Below are 26,165 nucleotides of genomic sequence, written 5' to 3'. Positions count from 1 at the left end.
TGGCTGAGATTGAACACTCCCATCTCTCTCAGAAATCATCCTAAATTTATCTTCAGATGAGGAAAGAGATCAGTTCTCAAGTCTGCAATGGCAAGCTATGACTAATATGATATTCATTGTTATTTTGATAAATGTACACTTGGTAATTGATAAAATATCAGCTAAACCAGTTTATGATCTCAGCAGAGCAAGAGATAAATGGTGCAGTCTTTGCTACATCATTGCTCTGACATATGGCATTAAAAAACAGTATTTGCACAGTATGTTGTGTTCATGCTTTGCACCAACTCAGAGACACATAAGTAACTGTGAGGGACAGCAGATGATTCTAATGCAATAGGGAAATACTGGTTATGATAATAGTAGACAGGAATCACTAGGAGAAAAGATATTCTCAAGCAATTTTAAAAACTTTAGTATTTTAATCCATTTTAGAGAGGAGTATGACAGAGTTCATAGGAAACAAATTACTCTTGTTGCGTTTCTTGAAGGCAAAGCACCAAATAATCTTCCAAATTTATATAAATAATAATAATGAGTAATGTGTGTTACTTTGCTTTCAGTAAAGAAGGCAAGCAACAATTTGTCCTAAACAAGTTAAATGGTATTAGAGTGCTGAGAACTGAGAAAAACAAGTTTTTTTAGGCTATGTGTCATCAGTGTAGCTTAGCTTCAGTGATAGAAGGGATGTGAGCACTCACTATAGTTATAAAAATGTAAAACTTGAGCAGGAGAGCTCATTTTCAAGGAGAAAGAAAAAACAAGCCCTAAACCAGAAAACATCTGTTTAACTGAATTTTATGTACTCTGTAGTGGATCCTATAAACTGCCTTCTTCTTGCTCTGTTCAGTGTGCATTTACCTTACAACTGGATTTTATTCTACTAATCACAGTTCCCCTTCTGGTGAAGTAAAGGAGAAAAATTTCATATATGGGTACATCCATCCTTAGGTACAGCATGCATGCTGACTTTGATCAAGGCATCAGCCCATTTCTGGTGCTGGTGTCAGGGGATTTAGTTCAGTGGACTTGAGGCAGCCTTGTGAAAGCAGGAGCCTGGCAAGGCTCAAAGGAGCCTGCTGTTGGTGGAAGTTCTATGTGGCTGCAGAGTAAACAGTGTTGCAAATTCAGCTTATATTAGATAAGTAGGTTCCACGGGGCAGTACATTTAGATTTGTTTTGGTGTAGGTCCCCCCATTGCTGGGGCAAAGCAGTACAGCAAGACCGTGAGGAACATCCTCTGGAGGGGGGCAGTGCAGGATGCTCCTGGGCAGGGAACATTCAGCTCAATTGCCAAAACCTTCCTCTGGAAGGAATCCTGAACAGAATTTGGCTTCAGTACCCACCTGAAATGGCAAAGGGCAGCCCCAGGTCAGGATGGGCTCCAGCACCGCATCTGAGAGGTGCCAAAACACTGGGCCTGGCTGAGTGTCCACCCTCACACAAGGTCTGAAAACATGCCTTGAAAATAAGGCAGTCAAGCAATGGCTGGCAGTAGAATGTTCCCCCAAACCTCTCCACAGGGGAGGGGGAGGGAGAGGTGACTCCTCCAGTCAGCACCCCAGCAAGGAAGAGACACCGTTGCCCTTCCCTCAAAGACTTCAGTTGGTTTAAAGGTCTCAGGGATCAGGTAAGCCAACCCACTGCAACTCCCTATTTTTTCGTCCCATCCACAACCTTTCCTTTCCTTCTTCTGCTGCTAAACCACGGGGGTGGATAGGGAGGAGAGCGATGCGTGCGTGGGGCCCGGGTAGCGGTAGCGGGGACACTCCCCTCCGCCACCATTGCGCGCCGGCCGCCCGCGGCGAGGTCCCGCTCCCCCTCCGCCTGTCTCCGGGCCGCCGTATGGAGGACGGGGAGCGGGTGGGTGGGGAAGCCGGAGCGCCCGGCGGCGGGACTCGCTCGCCTCTGCCGGCGCACGGGGCGGCTCGGCTCGGCTCGGCAGCCCCGCCTGCGCGGCGCCGCAGGGGTTAAGCGCCCTCGCTGCCGGCGGGATCGCTGCCGGCGGGGAGCGGGTTAAGCGCCTGGCGGCGGCGGCTCCGCCACTCGGCTCCGCACCGCGCTCCGCGCCGGAGCCGATACAGCGGGAAGATGGCGACGGAGGGAGCGAGCGGCGAGCCCGGCTCTGGCGGGCGGGAGGACTCGGCGGCCACGGCAGTGGTAATCGGCCTGGAGGGAGAGGGGGGTGCGATCCAGCCGCGGCGAGGAGGGTTTCGCCATGGCGTTGGGATGAAGCGGTGCCCGGAGACCTGCCTCCGCCGCTCCGTCCCTCCGCCCTCCTTGTCCCCCGGGGCGGGACGGGGTTCGCTGTGGGACCCGCCGCCGCCGCCGAGCCCCGTCCCGCCCCGGGCAAGAACAGAGAGAGGCGCGGGGTCTGCCTCGCTGCGGCTCTCCCTCTTCCCTCAGCGGGGGCGGTGGGTTCTCGCCCCCATTGTCCCTTCCGCTGCTCCGGCGCGGGGAACGGCGTGCGGCGCCCGTGAGGGGCATGGAGGGGGCTCCGCTCCCCGTCTCGCCTCTCCCGCACCCACCGCCCTTTTCCCGCTGTTTCGCACGGCAAGGGGGCTGTGCCCCGGCTCTCCGGGAGGGCTGAGGTGCTGACAGCGGCCGGGGCGGCGGGACCTGTCAGACCGGGGCGGGGGGAAATGTTGCTCTTTAACCCTTTGCCAGGCCCGCAAGGCGCTTGGCTTTCGCCTGCCTCTCGTGAGGCGTTTTCGGCGCAGAGGCACCGTCCTATTTCCCCGCCCCAAGTCCCTGTCCCAAGCCCCGGGTGTGTGGAGACCTCTCGCCTCCCAGGGCCCTAGCCCCAGGGGCAGGATCTGGCTCCCCGCTTCAGATAGCCTCAGAAGCGGAGCAGAACGCCCTCCCTGCTGGCGTGTCCTCTCTGCGGGTGGGTGAGGCGGCTGGGAGGGAGACGGAGGGATGCGGTGCGGTGCCAGCCGATGGTTAAAGCGGTGTCGGGGGGAGGCTGCGCTCCCCTGGGCCGGCCCTGGGCTCCTCTCTCCTGCTCCACACGCCCCCAGGCAAGGCTGCAAGGCTCGTCTTCTCGGGCGGTCTGCGCCTCTGCTGGGCCGCGGCTCCTTCTCGCCCGTGCTCTGGCAGCCCGGCGGCTCTCCCTCTCCCGCTGCATCCCAGACCTGCCGTGGTCCAGCCTGTCTGGGGACTTCCCGGGCGAGCCAGCCCTAGGTACTCGCCTGGCCGACCGCCGCAGGTCCCGAGTCAGGCTGGAGCTGCTCGGTCTCCTAGCCACATGCGAAGTTCAGGGCAGTAAAACCGCGGTGGTGCCCGTTCTGATTGGGATCGTTCCTGAAGGCGATGACTCCCGAAGCTAGGGGCACTAGTTTCTCTGAAATTTAGGTTATTGCCAGCATTTTATTTGTTATTATCCACAGGCACTAGTTCTTACTGAAATCTTGTTCCAACTGTGTACATAATTGTCCTTGTGTGTCTTAAAATCTGCAGTGTTGTGGAAATGCAGTTTTCCTTTAAAAAAGCAAATCTTACACAGTGCATATTTATAACGTCACTGTCTATTAAAACAACGATATAACGATAAAATTAATATTAAGGTAAGAATTACTAAAAACAAGGTTAAATACTTTAAAGCCCAGGTTTTCATCAAAATTATTTATACTAAATTCTTTACTATATTCATAATAATACTGCCTTAATTTTCAGTTTTTAAATATCAAACAAGTAGCCTGTAATCAAATAACACTTCAGTATTGCACTGTGAGGCAATGGAGTATAAGCCACTCATGCAATTTGGTGTTCTCGTTGTGAAAGGTAGGAGGGCTACTTCTCTACTGCACACTAATTTTAAAATATGTTTTTAAAAGTGAAGAGATGCTAGGATGTAAACTGTGTGTTTCTCCCTAACAAAAATAATAGCTATACTTGAGCAATAACAAAATACTTTTAAATACTGCTTTCCTTTTTAACTTATCTTCAGTTATTAATTTTATGTTTTTTCCTTACCAATATAAACATTTTATTGTTGATTAATTTTCTCTTGGAAAATAAAAAGAAAACCTCTGTGCAATGAATTTTTTAAAAAACAATACATTTATAATACCTAAATATTTATTCTGAAGGGTTAGTATGAACAGCTTTTATTTTCTGTCTTTAAACTAGAGATACAGAATTATTAATTGGATCATCTGGCTTACTTTTTGGATGACCATAATCATTCAGATGATTGTTTTATAAGTCACACTAAACTTCAACTTATAACAAAATATTGTTTTAAGTACAGTTTTAGGTTAGGGCTTTTTTTGGGGTTTTAGTTTTGTTCTGTTTTATAATTTTTTTTCTTCTAGTTCTCAGAATTCTGATTGCACAAATGGTGCAGTAAAAAGCTGTGAGCTTTCCTGAGCTTTTTCTGAAGAAACAGTATTTGTGTTAATGTGTAAGTTTTATGCTGTAAGCAGAAGGACAGTACAATAGGGTTTCTTGATACTAAATACTGTTCTTCTGTCTTGATACACTATCAATAGCATCACTGAAAAGTAAAGAGTTTTTCTGCTCTTTTTAGAAGCACTGTAGAAAAGGAAGTGCTTTACATTCACCAGGGAATTTGACTGGAAAAGCCTAGACTGTTCTATAGTGTGTTGCATTTAGGAGCAAAGCTGATAATCTTGTTATTCTGAGTTTCCTAGGATAAAGCACAGCATTTGGTGAGCCCATCCCTTCTTTCCCACAGAATACTGGTATTTTTATGGTGGTAAGGATGACAGGAAGAAATGGCAGGGGAGTGGTTCTGGTCCTTTTTCATACCTGTTCAGCATGATTGCACTGAAGTCACTGAAATTGTGTTGATGCAGCTTGGACTAGAATTGAGAGAAAACATACGTGTGTGTTTTAAAAAATCTTTGAATGACTTCCATCTGCCTAATGTCTACCAATAATGATTATATAATAGCAAGAAATAATCCAATTTGGCAGTCTTTTTGTTGAAACATTGAACATCAGCCTGCTGTGCAGAGAGGGTTGGCTTGTCACACACTTTAGCTTCAGTGTAGGTTCAACAAAGCCTATGAAAAGCCTGTTACATCAAACATGAAGTCTGTTGAAATTATTCAGTAAAATTTTTGGGTTTGATTTTGCTTGACCAGTGATCAAAAGCATAAATGTTATTTTCCCCTCCAAGACAGTACCTTCAGCTGTCTGTAAAGCTGTACATGTAGTGGATATTGATAGAGTGCAATCTTGACTCCACTAGAGTGAGTTAGGATATTGCTACAAAATTGCACTGAGAATGTGTGCATACCCCAGAGGATCACTCTGGGTTGCTGTGGGTCATGTAACAGTACAAAAAAGTTACACTACATTAAAAACCATCAATACTAAAAAAAAATGTAAACTGAGAGAAATTCCATGATACTTTGTGGTGACATTGTAGGGTATTTTATGCCTAGCTTGGTGTATTTACTATTTATCAATCCATAAGAATATTATTAGTAGAACTGCCATTCTGGTCAATATAGTGAAATGCTAAATTATGTCTTGATCATACCAATTATATAGGCTGATTTAGATCACTTGGAGAGATTCTTATCTGAAAACTACTGCAAGTAGTAGAAAATGAGACCATAGCCTTGAAAAGCAAAGACTATATCTCTTACAAGAGATTACATCATAGAAAATGGTCACTTACAAAAGGACCATTAGCAACCCTGTTATCATCTGAATACAAGTTTTCAGTGTTGCATTATCATTCAGAGGAGTTATTTTCTTCTAGTCAGATGTGTGATGCCATTGTGTTTCAGCATGTAGGTGACATGCAGAGACAGCACAGTTCTGTCTGTTCTAGTTCTCCTGCTTCTCTGTGGTGAGACATTGGTCTTGATCCATCTTGCAGTGACACTTCAAACCTCCTTTCTTCCTCTCCTCCCCTTTCTCCAAACTACAGCACTGCCTTTTCTATGCCTTCTACTCCAAAACCTGCAGCACAACTTCTCTTCCTGTGTTGTGAAGATCTTTGAGGATGAGAAAAGAAAGCCACTGAATGCAGTCCACTTTGTAAATGTTCCTTTCTCTTCCAAGTGTGGACTGTCACACTGTCTGTCATTAGAGGTGAAGTGCAGAGGTGAAAATTCTGAGCCAGATATGTGAAAGTGACATGGGAGGTGTAAAGCTGATGGATGCAGTAAGTTCTGTTGTTTTCCCTACTGCTTTGACTTCATTTGTGTGAGCATTGTTTTGGCCTTAGAGATGATATACCAAGATAGGAATAGAGTTGGAAACTGGGACAGGAAGATCTCAGGAAGACAGCAGTTTGCAGTCTGGTTGTGCCCCTACTCTAACCCAAGAAAAGGAACAATTGATTTAAAACACCTGTATAATCCTTGAACATATAAACCAGCTGTCAAGTAGGCTTAGGGGAGATGTACTGGTATGTACAAGTGATATATGAGTTAAAGCTTTCTTGGGCATTGTGTTTTGGTTCTCTCATAGCACAAAGTAAGGTGCAAAATTCTGGAAAACAGAGATAGCTTCAACAGTGTGTACCCATATCTGTATTTAACCATTTACTAATTGCCTTACAAGTGACTTATTTGGAAGCAACTTGCTGAACAGAAATTGCCCATTAAATCTAAGAATTTAAACATGATTGTAGAGGATTTTTAGGCCTCGATCTTCATAGAAGCCTAACTTGCACTGAACTAAAAAATGGCAAAGTATCTTTGTGGCTTTTAATAGGTTGCAGAAATGTTTTAACAGCTGTGACAATATCTGGGTATGTATAAAGGTCAGTGTCTTAGTAATTTCGTAGGGGTTGGGGGCTGGTTGGTTGGGGTTTTTTTGTTGTTGTTTCCAAAACAAATTTCCCAGCTCTGAGGTATATTTGTGGTTAATGTTGAAACTGTTAAAAGTTTTGCTGTTGGCTGAAGCCAAGAAAGCCCACAATAGCTAACCAAAACCTCCCCCACACCGTTTAAAGAAAACCTTTGATAAACCCAGAAAGCTGGGGAGATGTGCTTGAGGAGGGCAGAATAAGTGGGTAACTTCTTGTGGTGAACAATCCAATAAAAATCATTGAGCTAATGGATGTTATAATTAAATGCATATACAGTACCCTCATGATCCCTTAGGTATGACTATGAAATTTTATGAGTCTTGAATGTTAACATCAGATGATATTCTCTTCAGCAAAAAATTCCATATTAGTTGGGGAGCAAATTCAATGACATTGCTTTTCCTTGGACGATATTTCTCTGCTTTCATACCTGTTTCTGTTACTAAGAAAATTTCCTAAAGGTTGTATCTTCTGAAGTTCATCTTGGATGTGGTGGGAAATGGACACATATTTTTGCAACAGATAATTTCTGGTGAAGCAGGGGATCACAGATTCTTACCCTAGTTTCAGACTAAAGAACAAGCCTTCCACAGGCAAAGCAATAAACTGTGGTTTTCCCTGAAGTATTCATGAGTACTATGTGGATATTATAACCACTTCTTTTAGCAGTCTCTCTGTTTGCAGTTTTCTTTATTAGAAAAGGGCTATGATTCATTTGACCACATACCCACTTCCTTTTATAGCTGGTGGAGTGAAGTAAGTGGCTAAAAGGAATAACCTGTTTTAGAAACAGGTTTGTGAACTTCACTGGTTTTGAGTGAAGTGACTTAGGCAGCTGGCTCTTGAAGGTATGGGTAGAGGTGTGAATGGGTTCAAAACACTTAAATTTAGGTGTCTATGTGTATGCACAATATTTAATATCCTATTAGAGTCAGTGGAGCCATGAGTAAATAGTTTTGCTGGTGGTTAGCTGAATAGCTTTTTTGTTTGTTTGACTGGGCTGATTCTACTCCATTGAAAATAAAGGGACATCAGGTACCTGGCTTGCATAGCTGGTACCTTTAGGTACATCACTTACATACATGTGTACAAGACACACCTTTAGGTTTTCACCTTTAGTGGCCTGTATGGGGTACTCTGGGGCAAACCAGCTGGACTTGTGCTACTAGTCCAGTTGGCATGGATGACTCTCCTAAGTTCTGCATCAAATCTGCCTGTCCCAGAAAAGCTGTCTCTAAGTCCTGGGACATTTCAAATCATAATAAGTAGTTCTCTATAGGAAACCAAAGAGAATTAGTGAAACCAGATATTCATACTTGATCAGATGAGTTGTACCTGGGAAACATACTTGGTGTTGTAAAGCATACAAACCAGGGTAGAATTTCTCTGGTGCAGTTGTTTCATGGGTCTGGCAGATGTGGGGTCATCACTATACTAGAAGTTGATTTTGTGTAGCCTAATGAGTAATAGGAAACCTTTTTAATTTTTAGAACCTTATCTGGGAAGTCTGCTATGTGAATCCTTAAGAGGATTCTGCTGTGTGTTGATGAGAACTCAAGTTAAAATATGTAATAAATGTAGATATGTACCTTTCCCTTCCCTTCTGAGAATACTTCCTTTTTTTACTTTTGACAGCTTTTCCCTATGTGTTTTCTTGTACACCATTTTTATTCTTCTCCCTGCCCCACTCCCGCCCTTCCAGCCCTCGGTTATGTTCCACAGGTTTCTTCCCCAGGTCTTGGATTATTACCCAGCTCCATCTTTTTAAAAGCTTTCTGAGCAAGAAGGAGCTTGTTTCCTATGGTCATTTGTGATTAATTCACAGCTAATTTGTTTTTGCCTTTGTTATGTTTAGGGAAAGTACAAAGTTGTGGCTTTTACACTTTACCTATCTCTTCCAGCTTCTGCTGAAGGCAGCAGAGTTTTTAAACAGTTGCTGCGATAGCAGAATGAACAGCGCTTTTAGTTCCTCAGGTTGCCAGTACTATCCATGGGGTTATGTCAGCAAAACCAGACTATTAGCACTACCAATCTCTCACAATTTTTGGGGGCATTTTTTTGTTTCGTTTTGGTTTTTGGTCTTTATGGGGTTTTGGTTTCTTTTTGAGAGTGGGGTGATGCATTTAACTGTAAAGACTTTTACCATTTCTACTCTAAATTGCTTTGCATGTGAGAAAGATGCCATTCTTTTCCTGTGCCTCATGGTGACCTTCCAATTTCATCTTCTTTCTATCTTTTCCAAAGGCAATGGAGGCTGGAAAATGCCTTTCCAGTTTGATCACTGCTCTTCTGAGTAGTCCTTCTCTTGTTCAGAATTGATGGATTTTTCTTCTTTTTGGCTTGGCAGAGCTCATTTTAGTCTTAAGCAATGCTGGTATAATTTTGCCTGTATGGTTTAAGTGATGTGCATGCAGGTAGTTGGATGAGTTTTAGCTAATTAGCAGTTTGCTCTATTGTTGGTGCAGGCAACATACACCCCTGACAAAACTAATCTGGAAGAATAACGTGGAGTTTTGGAGACAGAGAGAACTGAAGTAGTGGTTTACAGGTACTTTATTCTTATAGATCAAATAAACCAAACATTTTGAAATATAAAGAGGTAGAGGAAAAAGTTCTATTGTGTTTTGGTTGTATATATGAAATATCTTTTAGGGCAACATATTCCCATATCTCTGTTATAAAACCAATACAATGGCTGGCTTGGTTACATAGCTGTTAAGTTGATGGTTAAATTTTTACAACCTGGCACTCTGCCACAAGTGTTCTAGCAAAACCTCAGGTGACACATAAGCCATGAGCTACTAATGCAGTCTTTATTTTCTGGAGTTCTAAGACTTAGTGCTTCACTGGAAGATGTTAGGAAGATTACTTCTCTAGATCTAACCAGCAGTTTTTTCTATGACTTGGCCAAACAGTGCTGCATCTGAATAAGAACTTGCAGCAAGCCTGCTGTGACTGACATCTTGTTCCCCAGAAGATGGCATGGAGTGTTTAAGAGAGAAGATAGTTTTATTTCATCATATGCTTTATCTATTCAGGTCTTTAAGATGTTTTTACAACTGTTCTTGAGAATATTTCAGATGTTTAAACTATGCATTTTGGTCCAGTTGGGGTATGTTGCAGCTCTGTGAGTGCTGATTCAGGGATTTGTATGGGGAGAAGACATGGTAACATCTTCAGTGACTGCCATGCACCCTCTTATCCTGTGTGAATGGATTCGATGTTCTTATCCATAGTGAACAAGTTGAAGATTACATTAAAGTACTGGAAAAAAGTAGTCATTCCAATTTCAGAATTTGTCAAATAAAGTTGGGAGGAAAAAAAGCTTCAGTGAGCATAAAATTATTAATAAACAAGACCAGAAAAAATGATGTGATTCTCTTTCATCCTAAAAAGAATTTTTCTGTTTGTGTGTCTCTTCTGGTTGATTGTGGACAGTTTCATACCTTAAAATGAGAAGGCATCAGACAGAAGTAACTGACAATAAAGGTGGTGATTCTACACAAAATGTGTAGTTGTGCTATGGAATGCTGTGGATGCTAAAATTACATAAAGATTCAAAGAGGAAGGGGGCAGGTTCACAACAGATATGTCAGCTGAGGGCTGCTATATACAAAATGACAATTTCTGGCTCAGAAGGTGAACAAGCTGAAAATTGCTGGAGGTTGAGAGACTATTTCTGGGAAGTATCATTATGGGCTTGTTTTGTTCTAGTCCTGATCTCAAGGCATCCCTTATTGGCTGCTTTTGGAGACAAGATGCTTGGGTAAGTGGGTTTTTAGCCTCATATGCTAGAGTCGTTTAGATATGAAGTGGTTTTGCTAGTTCTTATTTCATGTCTTTAAAATTAAAAATATAAAAATAATTTTAATATCTTATTGGAATATCTTTCTGTTAAAGTGTCTTTGTGTTTATTTATATCTAACCATAAATTACCAAAGAGCACATTTAACTGCTAGGTTTTGCTGTCTTTTTATGTTCTAGTTCAAGGTGTACACTTGAACAAAATTTATGTAATTGCTTAATCAGATGCTTAATTAAAAATCTCATCACTGCACCACAGTATGTTGAAGAATGTCTATGTTTTTTTTTAAGAATGTTTTCATTTATGTCTCAAGAAAGACTGCAGATATTAGATGTATCACCTGTGATGGAGAGTCTTTTGACAAAGATCTGCCTTTATACATGTGCTGTACTTTTGTGGGTGCCCCTCTATTACTTGCTTTCTATTAAAAAAATATCCCTGTATTAGTTTTCCATCTGAAAAATGGAGACTTTCTGTATGAAGAAACCAATTCCTATCCCTGAAGTATTAGGTTTTGTGAAGTGGTTTGCAGAAGAAGGATGGTAGATAAGTGGTCCTTGTATCTGACCGAATTAAATTTAGTAATTAGAAGTGCCACGTGTGAAAACTGTTGCAGCCAGTAAGGTAAAATCTACTCTACTGACACTAGATTACATGAGGAGCTGTAAAAGTTTAGTGACTTCACATTTTATATGTGTCCTTAGATCAGTGAGCATTATATAGAACTGTGAGAGGCTGCTGCAGCATATATTGGAAAAAAGCCTTCAGAGAAAGCAGTTGTTTCTCATGATCCATTGGCATGGAGAGTAAGAGCTATTCTTTGGATTGCCGGAATAGTTGACCCAGGCAGCAAAAATAGAAGATAACTGTTGTTCAGGCTAAAGTTCTGGTTAGAATGGATGGCCCCATCTTCAAAACAGTTATGCTTAATAGAAATAGGGTGAGTGGAGCATTTCTTATGAGGACAAACTGAGGGAATTTTTCAGCCTTCAGAAGAGATGCTGAGAGGGGACTCCTCCATGTTTATCAGTATCTGAAGGGAGGGTGCAAGGGGATGGAGCCCAGGCTGTGCTGAGTGGTACCAAGCGGTCATAGGAGAGGCAATGGGCAGAACCTGATGCACAGGAAGTTCCACCTGGATATGAGAAAGAACTTTATTACTGTGCTAGTGACTGAGCACTGGAACAGGTTGCCCAGAGAGGCTGTGGGATCCCCCTCACTGGAGATATTCAGGATGCATCTGGACATAATCCTGTGCTGTGTGCTCTGGGATGGCCCCACTTGTGCAGGGAGGTTGATCCATGTTACTCACCTAAATGAGGAAACTCAAGCCAACATATAGTGCATGTAAATAGCTAAAGCTCTGGCACAGAGTTCTAGCCATTTGTGCACCTCTGCGTGTTTTAACTGCAAAGTAAAAGTGTAACACAGTAATACTAACTCAGATCCAACTTTTTGGGTATTTTAGATCTATGGCCTTCTAGCCTAAGGGAAGAACAACTGTTCTGCCATCCACTAGCCTTGAAAAAGCAGAAATGGTATTGCCTTAATCCTTACTGGATTTTTCTCTACTGAAGTTATGTTCTGAGTAGCTGAATGTTAAGATTGTATGTGCTTTGGAGAAAATACAGTATATCCACATATATTGCCTAATCACCTAATTTGGTGACTACTTCACAGTAACAGCAACAGATTACTTCACACTGAAGATAGCTGAGTGTTTGCTTTGCAGGGCTTTCTAGTAAACACATCTACATCATAGCTAGGAGTCCAGTGTTTACCTTACAGGAAATAATAGCATATTGAAAATCAATCTGGGCAGCTGAATCTAGCACATGAAATAATTTTTTTCTCTCCCTGAAAGTAATCCCCTTCTAAATTCATTAAGTGCCTACTTGTGTTAGCATTGTGGATGGTGAAAAACAGATTTGTATTAATTTTATCTACCTTTGTGATTTTGTGAATATTATAAAATTTTCCTCACCACACCTCCAAAATCAAGACTTCCAGCTTTGTAGTGTTTTCCCATATAGTACTTACTCCTTTTCTCTTCATTCTTTTAGTTAGCCAATTCCACGCTTCTTAGATAAGGGCTTTATGCAGCAGTCCTTGAGATGTGGGTTTACCAGGGGTTTATATAGCAGTAAAAGGAGGTTGTTCACCTGTAAGTGAAGAATTATGTGCCAGCTTCCACATGAAATAGCTGTATCTGCCACTTCTCTGTCCTTTTTCCAGGCTATTTATGAGGAACTTGAACTGATCCCAGAGGTGCCCCCTGCTTACCTATTTCCATCTTGGAGCATGGTTGTTACCCATGATGTTTGCTTCCTATCCATTACGTGTCTTTTATTCTTACACATTTGGAAAGGAGTTTCTGTATAATATTGGATGCAGAACCTTGTCCAAAGCTTCTGGAAAATTCAAATTCATTAGTGTCCAGTGGATCTACTTTACCATGTGCCTGTTGACATTGTTACAGAACTGCAGCAGTTTGTGAATTTGTTTTTACAGAGGCCGTGCTGATATTCCCAGTGTACGCTGAGTATGTGCTCAGTGATTTTATTCATCAGTATAAACCCATTCTCCTGTCTTGCTCAGGGTGGCAGTCAGACCTACACTGTTCTTAGCAACTGTGGAATGAAAAGACACTGCTGCTAAGAATGTTAGTGCCTCTTAAACCTGAACTGTTCCCTCCAGCCAAACAAATGAGACTGCAAATAAAGCATGCACATAAGACTTCATGTCTTTTCACAAATTATTCTTCAGAAGTTCACATTCAGCCCAGTGTGTGGTGGTAACTTGGTAGCTGTTTGCACAGGTGCCTTAGGTGTGCTGTGGTTAAGATCCTTTCCCCCTTTCTTGCCTTCCTCCCTGTAGTGCTATTTCACATCTGTTCAATTGTTTCAACCTCTGTGAAACTGCACAAGGGAACAAAATCACAAAGTTAGCTGCTTTACCATTTCACCTTCATCATTCACAAGACATTGCAGGACTGATCCCTTGCAACAATTTGAAACAATATAATATGGGAGAGCTTTAATTTCTTTACTTAAAAAAATAATCAGATTATCTGCTATTAATTTTGACTTTATATAGTACAAATAAAGACACCAGCTTTTGACAACTGTAGATAAATGCTGACACATCTGTGTTTTACAGTAAATTACAGTAACTATTGTAGTCATTGTGCTCATCAGTGTTTTATTTCTTACAGACAAGAGAGTTTGATGTGGATAACCTGAGCAAGTCAGAACTGAGAATGCTTTTGAGTGTAATGGAAGGAGAACTAGAAGCACGAGACCTTGTGATCGAAGCCTTGCGGGTAAGTTACTTGGTTGTTGTGGTTTTCTTTTAGGCTTTTTTTTCAAATTCTCTTTTGCCTCTTCCTTTATACTGTACATAGAATATTGTTAGTGGAGGAGTAAATTGTGATTTTTAAAGTTTTGGTTTACTAAATCTCAGTAATCACAAAATACGTTCTTGCTTAGTTGTAGCCATTTGATAATTCTGTGTAATTTTGGTCTAAAACACCAACAAAATTTCAAACAAATAAGTGAAAAACCTATGATATTGCTTGCTCTTTAAATTATTTTATATTCTAAAGTCTGTTATTTGTGAAAGAAAGGAATAACTTCAAAGAAAAATTCAGTGCATTTGTAATTTGTTCTGATGGGCTATATTCATTCATACACTCTATTCAATGCTCTCATTTTCAGTGAGATGGAAGTAGGGACAAATATTTTTGTGGCTTTTTTTGTTTGCTTGCCTTTTTTAATATAAGAAATACAAGATAGATGCTCTTAACAGCTCTTGCAAGTATTTGGTTAGATTTTTATTGTTAGGCACATGTGAAGGTTAGTTTTCTGCTTCAAAAGATCCCAGTCTGAAAGGCAACTTAGTTGGAACTAAGATTGGAAATGTACAAACAAAACTAATTGAAATAGGATTTCTTTTAAATGACCGTATTGATTTTAATGTTGATCTGGAACAAAATAAAATTTAACAGAGCTGCCAAACAGACTGCAGGTTTGGGTGAAAAACATTTTTCTATGGTTTAAAAATATTTATAACTTCATGCTTGAATAAGGAGAAATTGTACTCTTCAAGGTATTGAAAGTATTGTAAAGCTAAACATTAATGTAATGAAATACATCTAGTGTTAATTTTTAGTCATATGCATAATGATTATCAAGTAGTGTGGGAACATTTCCCACTTGAAATATCACAGTAACAATTTTAAATGCATTTTTATTCAGTTTTAAGTTGTTTTGTGATGGCTTCAGATCACCTGCTGCAAATGGAGCTTTAAAGTAGCTGACATTGATGTACATGAATTAATAACTGAAGGCTTTATAGGTATAAATCTCTCTTACAAAATGTAATTATCATTTTGTAATGACAATAAGACACTAGCAGCAATATTTTTCTGGTGTATTACTGCACTTTGAAGTTATTTTGTGTTTGGCCTTCAGTTATATGCTTATGTTGAAATGTGTTCCCTTTTCATCTAGCTGTTTCACAATTTCACAGTTCAGTTTCCTGGACAAGGAATCTTATTTTCCCTGTCTGCCAGGTAAAGTTTTGTAAAGTGAAAATAATGTGCACAGCACATCCAGAATCTCTTTTTTTTCTCTTCTAACTTTGAAGGGATGCAAATAGAATATTCAGTCCATTTTTTCTAGTAAATATTCAGGAACAAGCTACTATGCTACATATAAAAAAGTATATATTGAAATGGATCAAAATGGAGAAAAAAAGGGGGAAAAATGCAGTAAACATTTAATGATAGTAAACATTAAATATTCAGAACAGTGCAGTCCCAGGAGAAAAAAGTCTATATCAAATTCAGATGCACCTGCTGAAATGGCTAGTATGTATATAGTGGGTTTTGATGATGAACACAGATAAATATGAAAAGTAGTTCAATTTCACATAAGGTATTTAAATGTTGAAAGTGGTGGGGTGGGATATTTTTGTTTGGTTGTTTTTTGTGGTTCTTTTCTCCTGCTTCTCAATTTCTAGTTTCTCTAAACAAACTCTGTGTATAACTCAAATCTTCCTGGCAGCTTGCCTGGTTAGCAGTATCAGTACTGGGAAGCTTGGAAGCCATACCTGCTGAAGAACTGTAGGCTGATATGTTGTAGCATGATACTTTTGGATCTTCTTGGGAAGCCACAAGTCAGCAGCATTAGTAGCTGGATTCTCTGAGCAGCACACAAAAACAACTAGCTAGCCAAATACAAAAGTGTACAACAAGAAAATTCCAGTGGAATTGTGTCAGATTTAATACTTTGATTTGCTGCAACAAACAGGTATACATAGTTTGCATATCCTTAAAGCAAGAAGGAAATTGTTTTCATATAAGGAAAAAGACTAACATTTCAAAAAGAGAGGATGGTCTGTTTGAAAATTAGTAAAAGTTTGTGAGTGTGTTTTTGTGTGATGGAGAAGTTGGCCTGTTGTTGGGTTTCTGTAATCCTAGTAGTAGCTCAGGGCTGTTTCAAAGCCCAATTTCTGTGATAGATCAGAGCCTGATAATTTCCAACAGTATAGTAGAGAATGTGTTTTTCCTTCCTCTTAAGTGAAAGGCCAGCAGTTTGAGATTATGTGAAGAAATTAAACATCCTGGGGGCTGGGATGGGGAGGGAAGATAAGTTTAGTAGAGTGTTGATTTTTATTAAGGTAATGGAATTTGTACCACATGATAAATTAGAAAGAATCAAACCCAGTGTCACGTATAACAATTAACGCTTTTTATTATGCCTTTTATTCATCATGTGCTGTAGAGTTTCCATTGGATTTTATATAAATTTTAGATACCTTGATGATCACTTTTGAAACAAAACCAAAACTTCAAGAAGAAATTGGTAACAAATATGCAGATGTCATCTGTTTACAAATGATTCCTGTGTGAAATAGTTACAGTAATTATCAATCAGGGCAGTTTAAGTTGCTGGACAACTTCAACCCTTTGAAAACTAACAGACTTGGAAAAATAATGCTTAGAGTCAAATTTCCACGTTTATTCTCCAAGTCATAACTTAATTTACTGTGGAGAAGAGCATCAGGATTCACCGCAAAGGATCTTTGTGTAAATCTTTCTCACTAGCGCTCTGATTTTGTATAACCACTACACCAAGTGATGAACATGATTTCTCTTTTTTTGAATCTGTATTTTCTGTATTTTAGTAGCTTCATGATCATGGTTGTTGCTACAATTAAAATTAGATTACCATTTAAATCATTAAAATTATTCCATTACTGAGAAATAACTTGCTGATTAATTGCTATTGAGTGTCCATATAGTTAAAGATGGAGGGAGACTTAACTATAGCTGCTGCCTCCATCTGTCTCAATTATCCAAATAAATTGTCTGCCTGTAATAAGGGGATAATTTATTCCTAATGTGCAGGTAATGTGGCCATATAATCAAAGTACTGGTCTGGCCTCCCACAACTGTGATCTTAGATACAATGTTCATTTGTTGGGTTTTTTCCCCCAGACAAAAAGTGGTTGCCGTGGCTGCTTATTTTCTAGAGGATCTTTTTTATGTGCATTGACCCTCATATGAGGAATTGATGTGGTAGTAATAGCTATCAAGAATAGGATTGTAAATACTAAATACTGCTTTTTGTAGTAAATGTCTCATAAAGTTAAATCATTCGTAGGTTATTTTTCATCTAAAATTTTAAAGCCACATTCAGTTGGGATTTCTGTTTATTGTACAAATACATTTATTTGCTTATGTAGATTTCATTAGGTGGTAAATGGTAAACTGAAAATGTATGCTGGCTTCTGTAGTATATGTTATTTAATATGAACAAAAAAAGACAAATTTTTACAATACTAGATTTTTTTAATATACCACATTGCATGGATTTAGAACTTTATTTGGTTGTTGAGAAAAACCACTAGTGAATTAAAAAAAATATCTAAAATAACTGCCAATACCAACAGTGGATATATTTTTGGTTAATTAAAATTGACTACAGTATCAGTGAGCTTTTTTTCTGAGCTTAAGTGGGCTCCAAATCAACAGATTCTGTATATGTGCTTGGCTGAGTCAGGAAGACAATATGTGAATAGCAACGTGAACTTGGTTATAGGTGTTTCTTCAGTGTTGGAAAGCCCTACTCTGTTTAATTTTTACTCTAACTTCCTAAGACATGAAAGCTTATTTTCTATAGATGTTTTGGTACCAACATCTGTTTAATCTTTCACGCAGTTTCTGAAAAATCTGACAAAATGCTAAACATTTCAAAAATAGGTAGTGTCATAAAACCAGGCAGCTGAGTAAGAAAATTTGTACTTTTTTTAGGGCCTTAGTTGAAGGGAAGGCAGAGATTTGTGTTGTCCTTTATTGAGCACTTTATAGGAATTGTGGAGTACAGAGCTAGGGAAAGTCAGACTTTGCTAATTTGACTGCTCAGAGAATTTGAGTTAGACTACCTAAATTTATAAAAAGATAATAAGAAAAAAATCGCTGGTGTAGAAGCTAGTTCTGGCTGAATTTTATCTCCCTGAATCTAAGCATTTTGTCAGGCATGCAGTTTAATCAGTGGAGCTACAAATAAATCATAGTTTCTGTATTATGTCCAAGTAGAAATCCGTGTAAGATAATTTGTGACTTGCCCTAGCAAAAGTATATGAGTTCTTGAAGAATTCCGTAATGAAGGTACAAATACTAATGTCATGAAATAGGTAGGTCAAAAGAAAGAAAATAATGCATGCTGTAACAATACCTGATACTCACATTCAAGTTTAGTCACCCATTCTGTTAGATTTATTTCAAAATCTTACAGTCCAAAAATGCAAGGTTTAAAAGGATAAACAGCTTTTAAGAGAGTATAGTGGTTACTGTGTAGATTTGCACAATTTTTTTTGACATAGCTAATGCATAGTATATTGACTGCCAGTTTTGAGGTTCCAGCTCTCCTGTTAATCATTTTAGAATTACTGGGATATCAGTATTCAATTCCATGAGAAATTCAGTATTTTAACAAAAGTCTTCCCAAAGGGAGGATCACAGAAGGCTCACTTGTTTTAGAATGATGAGATTTTTTCAGAAATTATGGGTAGCTTATAAGTATTAGAGTTCATAATGATAAAGGCCATTTTTTACATATCTGTTATAAGTGTGTGTGAATGAACTGCTTGAATGGACCTACCTTAGCATTCTGATTAAGAACATGCTTTTGAAGAAACTGTCCCCATTGTCTCCACCTAACTTTGCCTTGATTTATGCCTCACAGACTACTCTTGGACTGTGGCAGCTGAACTGACAGCAGCTAGTCCTAAGACTTCTTTGTTCTTCCAAAAAGCAGGGCCATGGCACATAGGGTCTTTTTCCTAATGGAGTCTTTTTCTTCCCAAAGAGTGGACTGCATTTTTTGCTTAAGCTAGTTTGCTTTCAAGTCCTGGACTGTGCATTGTGGAAGGCTTTTATTGGTAAACTTGTCTTTAAATTTTGATCCACAGTGATTAAACACTCAACAGTATAGTTTTATTTTAATCTCATTGAAAACATGAACTGTTTTGATGATAATTAGTAAAAGTAGATGTATTTCTATCTCACTTTTGCAATTCAGTAAGCATATGTATAGATCAAACAGTATTTAAGACACACTGAGTTTATCATAGTTTATCACAAGAGTATACTGTATAGTTATGTTAGATTTTTGGAGGGTAATTGGGAATGATACTGGAATTCCTTTGCAAAATGTGTGGCCTTTCATGCTCAGCCTTTGCATTTCCAGTAATGCATAGGCTGTTCTTTGGGAAAAAAAAATTGCAAGGAGAGCTGTAGATACTTGTAAGCTGTACTTGCCTACTTTGACATGTCTGCTTACCAGTGAGTCCTGTCTAGCTAAAGGGCTTCCTTCAGTTGGCCAAGACAAGACTTTTGCCTACTGTAGGCTGAGATTTTGGGTTAAAAAAATTGGATTTATCAGTTAGAGTTTCCATATCCTTATAATGTTATTTGTTGTCTTTTGCATCTTGTCGTGGGGTGATACTTGGTTTTGTCTGTGCACTGAAAGTTAAACATTAAAATAGAGTTATTACCAACACAATAACTGTCAATTGTGTATGAATAAAGTTTTTTTTATCCTGAACTGCTGCACAAAGTCAGCAAGAATTGTACTATAAGACTTAGGACTTCTAGAATTAGTTTTGGGGTTAGAGGGGAAGAAATATGAGAGATATCAGGAAAAATGGAATGAATCCTTGTTATTTAGTTGCTCTCAAATTGACTGATAGGGAGAAAAATTACACATATATTAAGTGTAATCTGTCAAAGGGAGCTACAAATACTATAAATTGTGGACCCTTACGTGCAGTAATTGTTCTAAGTTGGGAATCTAAAATGTGAATTTGTCCTATGCATATGAATCCTGTGAATCCAGAATGGAGTAACAGCACACAGAAGGTGGCTTTGAAGGTTTCTAGCAGCCAGTAAGGCAGCCTGTTTTGTAGCCAGGTGTCTTGGAAAAATGGTAACTCTGTAGAAGGAGGAGCAGAAGATGTTAAACCATGTGTGACAGAAGGTTATTGTTGTAGACAGTGTGGTGGCAGTTGTTGGTCTTGGTGGCAGAAGTGAACCATGAAATAGAAATCAGATAATGCCTTACTTGCATTGTCATTTTTGCGTATTGTAATTTCTTTGCATAAAATTAATTTGTAATAAATTTTTGGGAGCTAATAATCTGCAGATTGTCCTTGCTCATCTCTGCATATTATGTCTTTGCTTAGCTGTTAACTCCTTTTTATTTATTGAATTTAATGATGGTTGTGTATCCATTTTCTCTTCTCTTAAATATAGTTTATCTTTACCTGTCCAATGTGTCTGGTTATGCTTAGAATTTTTACTTTCCTAATAAGAGTTTAGTGTACTTTTCTGGATGGGTCAGTCAAAATCTAGTATTTCACTATTGTAAGCTATTTAAAATTGATTTCAAGGAAATTATGAAATAGAAATAAACCTCAAATAAGTTATTGGATGAAATTATTTGTTATAGTATTTAGTTTGAAACTGTTTCTACATCTGTTCATTTCAAATTTTAGAGTAATGAAACAATGAAGCATGCTCTTTGAACCTAATTGAAAAGGCATTGTTTATTACAGCCTTAATGTTCAGATTTTGATTTGCCCCTATTTGATCATGGTTTATATATTCTGTTACTTTGTATTGTGTTATATTTACTTACATTCATTTTTTTGTAGTAGTAATTGTGTAAGTGTACACTTTGTTATAAATGGAATCAAGTATCACTTTTTCCAATAGATGTTGGGCATGTGGCAGCAGCAATCCCTGGACTAAGTAACTTTGATGATCTGAGTGGTCCTGCTATTTTGACACATATAAAGGCCACTTCTAGAATTTATTGACAATTTAATTTAAATTTATTGACAATTTAATTTAAATTTTCAGTCATGTTAAATCACTTCTTGTAGTAGTTATTTGCTGTTTACCAAAGGGGGACATTAAGCTTTTCCCAAACCATCTGTATCTGTGGTGCTTCACTACTCAGGTGGATTCCTATATTCCAGGCTCTCCTAAAGCTGGAGAACACAAGTATGAAACTCGGAGGCTTATTTTCTAGTGTGAAAACTCTATGGCCTTGCATTGCAAGCAGCCTTTTCACTCTTCATTCCAGCAGTGACTGTTAAATTGGTCATAATCTTCTTTTGTTTTTCACATAAGATCTGAATATCTTTATTGTTGGCAGGCATGATCCTACCAATTTACCTGAAAGTATTCTGCTGGTTTTTTATTTGGATATTCTTTTTGCTTTTCCCACTTTGTTTCTCCCACCCTTGTTTGATCTTTCTGCATAATCCAACATAAACTAGTGGGTAGAGATAGATGCACACATTATTTGTAATAATAACAATAATAATAAAATATCACAACATGATGTCAATCTGTTTCTCCATTTCTGTGATCTTTGTGAATTATACAGATGTGACTTATTTTAAATGTTTATCTGTTTGCCATCATTACCCACATTACTGACAATGAAAAATGTAACTGGGTCATCTGTTATCTATGGTACATTACCCAAAATTTTCCATGTTCTAGTTCAGGGAACAGATTTTCCCTATGCCAATAAATGGAAAAGGTAGTTTCACTGATATCAACACTCAAGTGCAATTGAGTACATAACTTTTTTTCCTTGGTTTTTGTGTCTCTTCATGTTAGTGTTGCTGTAGAAGAAATGTATAAGGTGTATAAGTTTGTTCTTGGTTCTTCCAAAAAAATATGGTAATAATCTGTCAAAAATAATTGTGAGTAAGACAAGAGATTTGATTGCAGTCTTTTTCAACACCTTTGAAAAGACACAGTTTAGATTACTTTTGTTGTGCTTGGGTGTGTATGTTCCCAGGAATTTCTCCCTCCCACTCTATTTTGATGCTGTTCAAATGGTGGACAGATCCTTCCACCTGCTGCTCTCACAGAGAGAGGCATAGGTCTTAGAAGCTCTGTCAATGTAGTAAAAATACTTACCACTAGGTCTCTTACTACAGACAGAGTTTCATTTTTATTAATAAATGAAAAATTTGAGAAAATAGAGCAACAGTGATTATGGTGAACTAGCACTGAGGTAGCAAAGTAAAATTTTAGCTACATATTTTGGAGATATAAGCTGTTATGTGGAAATTTTAAAATTGCTAACTGTAATGCTATTAAAGTTCTAGCTGAAAAATTGCTTTGAAGTATTAAAAAACAGCATAAAATCCAAGACATCACATCCAGTGTTGTTTATTTTAAAATGTGCCTTTCTATCAATCAAAAAAATTTAGTAAAATGTGTTTGCTCATTCATCTTCTTTGCTATGGGTAGTATCAATAATTAAATTCTTCTTGGAGGTAATACACCTTGCTCTCACAGTTTACTTTCCAGTGAATATTAAAATAAGTTGAAAACACTGAACTCTCATAATCTGCCTCAAATAAATCTACAGTGTGAATAGAAGAGACTACTTCAGTTGAAAAGGATATGAACAATGATCATGTAGTCCAGCTGCCTGACCCACTTCAGTAGTGACCAAAAGATAAAGTGTGTTTTCAAGAGCATTGTCCAAATGCCTCTCGAACACTGCCAGGCTTGGGGCATTGATCACCTCTCTAGGAAGCCTGTTCCAGTGTTTAACCACCATCTTACTAAAGAAATGCTTCCTAATGTCCAGTCTGAACCTCTCCTGGTGCAATTTTTGAACCATTCCTCTAACTGGATCTCAGGGAGAGTAGCCCCTCCCTCTCCCCTTCGCATCCTAGGGAATCTGTATAGAGCAATGAGGTCACCCCTCAGTGTCCTTTTCTCCAGATCTGATAAGCTTAGAGTCCTTGCCTCCCCCCTCCCCAGGACATTCCTTTCAGCCCTTTCACCAGCTTTGTTGCCCTCCTCTGAGTGCATTCACTCACCTCCACATCCTCCTTAAACTGCAGAGCCCAGAACTGCACACAGCACTCCCATTGAGGCTGCTCCAAAGCTGAATAGAGTGGGATAATCACCCCTTCTGCCCAGCTGGTGCTGATGCTGTGTTTGATCAGCCCAGGATGGGCTGCCTGGGCACACAGAGCTGACTCACGTTGATGCTGCTGGCAGCAGCCCCCTCAGATCCCTCTCTGCAGGGCTGCTCCTGTCCGCAAGTCAACAGCATTTCCCAGTTTGGTGTCATCAGCAGCTTTGCTAATGGTGCATTTGACTCCTGCATCCAGATCATTGCTGAATGAATGTGTGGAAGAGAACTGTCCCTAGGTTTGAGCCCTGAGAAGTACTGCTGATGGCAGTCACCAGCCAGGTGTACACTGACTGGTGTACATCTACATCACTACAATCCTTCTGCCAGTTCTTCACCCAACTCTGAACCTACTCAATTCCATAGAGCTCTGGAGAACTTGTCCAGAAGGATGCTGTGAGGGACAGTATCAAAAGCTTTACTAAAATCCAGGGAAACTACATCCACTGCCTTCCCTTCATCTATGAGGTGGTTGCCTCTGCACAGAAGAATACTGAACTACCTAAACAGACCTTTCCCTCTGTGAATTCATGATGACTCTGCCTGATGATGGCATTGTAAATAGATAACTTGCATACTTTTTAATTAAAATATGTAAAGCTTGGTAATAGTTTAATTGCCATGAAGTAACACGGGATGGTATCTTAACTGAGGTTTTGATAGCTTGAAAATATGAACATCTCAATACTCAAACAGAAACACAGATTGATTTAGTAAAAGTTTTAGTGTTATGTCTTTGGTATCTTTTGTTACTGAGCTGAAGAAGCTTTGTTTTTAACTGCTAAGCATGAAGGTTAAAGTGCTCTATTTTGGTTAGAGATGAAGTCAGATTTCCTTCAGCACTTCAGAAGAATTTCTGACAGATTTCCATGTAAAGAATTATGAATTGATTTGCATGAATTTCAACTATAAATTTGAACATGCAAAAAAAGTCTAGATGACAAATGGTTATTTAAAGTAACCAGAGAGCACAAGTCTCTTCTATCAGCTGACACTCATTATCAGTATGAAAATTTGTATTATTTTCAGAAATAAGTGTCTGGGCGGTTAGATAATCAGAGCATCAAACAGTGATACTTCCTGACAAAATATTGGCCTATAATTTTCAAATGTTTAAGCACCAGACAACAAAGCTGTCATAAAATAGGTCTGGTTTAATCTTTATATAGAATATCTAGATGGCTCTTCTCAATCAAAACCACATGTTGTTTCATGACTTGAACTTTTTCTTTTTCCTCATTTAGAAACTTAGTATAAGGCCTGAATTTCACCTTTTACATTGTGTGAAGAATATTTTATATTCACTGCACTGGTTTTTTTCTTGTTGGGATAGATCTGTTAGTAACTGATCTTCGCCTTTTAGTATGGCATTTTCCTTTTAAAATCTGTAACCACAAAATAGTGAGTTTTTAGTACTCTAAGGGAGAAAATTAATAATGAAGAATTGGAAGCATATATCTGTCTGTGCTGTCTGTCTGTACTTTTCCTTTCATGGAGGTTTTTGTCAAGTAACAGGGAGAAAAAGAAGGAGGTTGTGCTACTTATCAATATTGTGGTAATAATAATCTGGTATCACTGGATGATACTCTCCTTTTATGGAGTTAGACCCCTAAGAAAATTCAGGCTTGGTCATTACCTTCGTTGTATAATTCTATGTGAGTACTTGTCAGGATTGTTTAAATGTTACTTAAATGTTTGTTCTTCTGTACACAGAGATTTGAATTAATTTTTTGCCACTTTGTGCTTTTATCAAGAATGCTTTTTAAAGCTGAGAAAAGAGAATTATACTTTTTTGCAAAAAGCTATATATTATACTATATAGCTTTTTGCAAAGCACTATTATATTTGGATACTCGCATGAAACAGAAAATCTCCTAAGGATAGCAGAATAGAATAGCCTTTTAAACCAACACACACTCTTTTATTCAGAGCTGTCTTTTTACCTTGAAAAATGTTTTTTAAAAGCTTGGATTTAAAGCTATATGATTCTGAGAGACAGGCATACTTTGCAAATTGTAATTTTTTCTTTAAATTTTGTGTGTTGTTTTAAATGAGAGAATAATGCAGCTTTTGGATATTAGTTTCATGCTTAGGATAACTTTTATAAGAAAACTTTACATGTCATTCAGTTTACTGTAACGTAACAAATTTCGTTTATGTATTTGCATGCCTTATGACTGTTACGAGATAGTTCTCCAAGATAGGTTTGGATGCTTTTTATGACTATGTGTGGCTCACATTAAAAATTACTGAGTATATTTTCTTTTTTTATTAGCACCTCTACCAAATGACTTGACTTCTTTCATGGTACTGCTCAGTCATCCATAAAGAGCATGTCCTTATCGTACAGAACAAATATTTAGGTCTGTTAGAGCATAATCAACCTGTATGCTGGTTTTGTTTAACTTGTTGGTTGTATCCTCCAATTTCTCAATTCTACTGTTTTCACTCTTTTTAAACTAGTGGCCTGTTATGATTGTCAGTTTTGTCCAGGCAATTTCCATTTTTCCATCCTTAAAATGGACAGACAAGTATTTTCTCTTATACTTCACATTTAACATAGAAACCAACACTTTGAATGTATTGGTAAAGTATTTTTCATATAGTATGGAGTTCATTAAAATTTAACTCCCTTGTAGATTTTGCATGGGTATGCACCATCACTGTGCTGAAGAAAGGAATTGCAGTTAAAATTGTAAGGAGAAATTGAGCATCACATGTTCATTGACAGAAATCATGCTGCAAGATACTATTTCATCAGTCACTGATGTTTACATTTCAATTTTTAATTTTTCCTGTACAACTTCATATGGAAGTAGCATCTTATGACACTTTGAAAGCATTCATTCACATCTGCATTAAAAGAGAGGCAACTAAAAAAACTAACAAAGCCCCCAAACTCAACTGTGTATGAAAATTGCTAACATTCTTTAAAGACTTATTCTTAACTCATCATAGAAAGGCATGATATCCTCCAGTCTGATATTTTACAGGTGTATCTGAAAGTACTGCTTTTATTGTGAGTATATACTCATTGATAATT

The 26,165-nt window shown here is 38.6% G+C and overlaps 1 protein-coding gene across 2 annotated transcripts in view; it reads left to right on the top strand.

Annotated features, from left to right (window-relative positions):
- The first annotated feature begins 1,612 nt into the window (after positions 1–1,612).
- The window catches only part of CTTNBP2 (cortactin binding protein 2), a 78,353-nt gene continuing 53,800 nt past the window's right edge, over positions 1,613–26,165 (top strand). The window contains exons 1-2 of one of the 2 annotated variants that reach the window (XM_066550561.1): positions 1,613–1,630; positions 13,816–13,923. In XM_066550561.1, the coding sequence (XP_066406658.1) occupies positions 13,861–13,923 (63 nt within the window). In that variant the 5' untranslated portion in view covers positions 1,613–1,630; positions 13,816–13,860. Of the gene's footprint in view, positions 1,631–2,063; positions 2,161–13,815; positions 13,924–26,165 lie in introns of those variants that run through there. The other variant, XM_066550560.1, reaches the window with a different exon arrangement.

This window comes from Molothrus aeneus, chromosome 5 (genome assembly GCF_037042795.1).
Source record: "Molothrus aeneus isolate 106 chromosome 5, BPBGC_Maene_1.0, whole genome shotgun sequence".
NCBI classification, from domain to species: Eukaryota; Metazoa; Chordata; class Aves; order Passeriformes; family Icteridae; genus Molothrus; species Molothrus aeneus.
The sequence above is the reverse complement of the archived record's forward strand: the minus strand, read 5'-3'. Positions and strand labels throughout refer to the sequence as shown.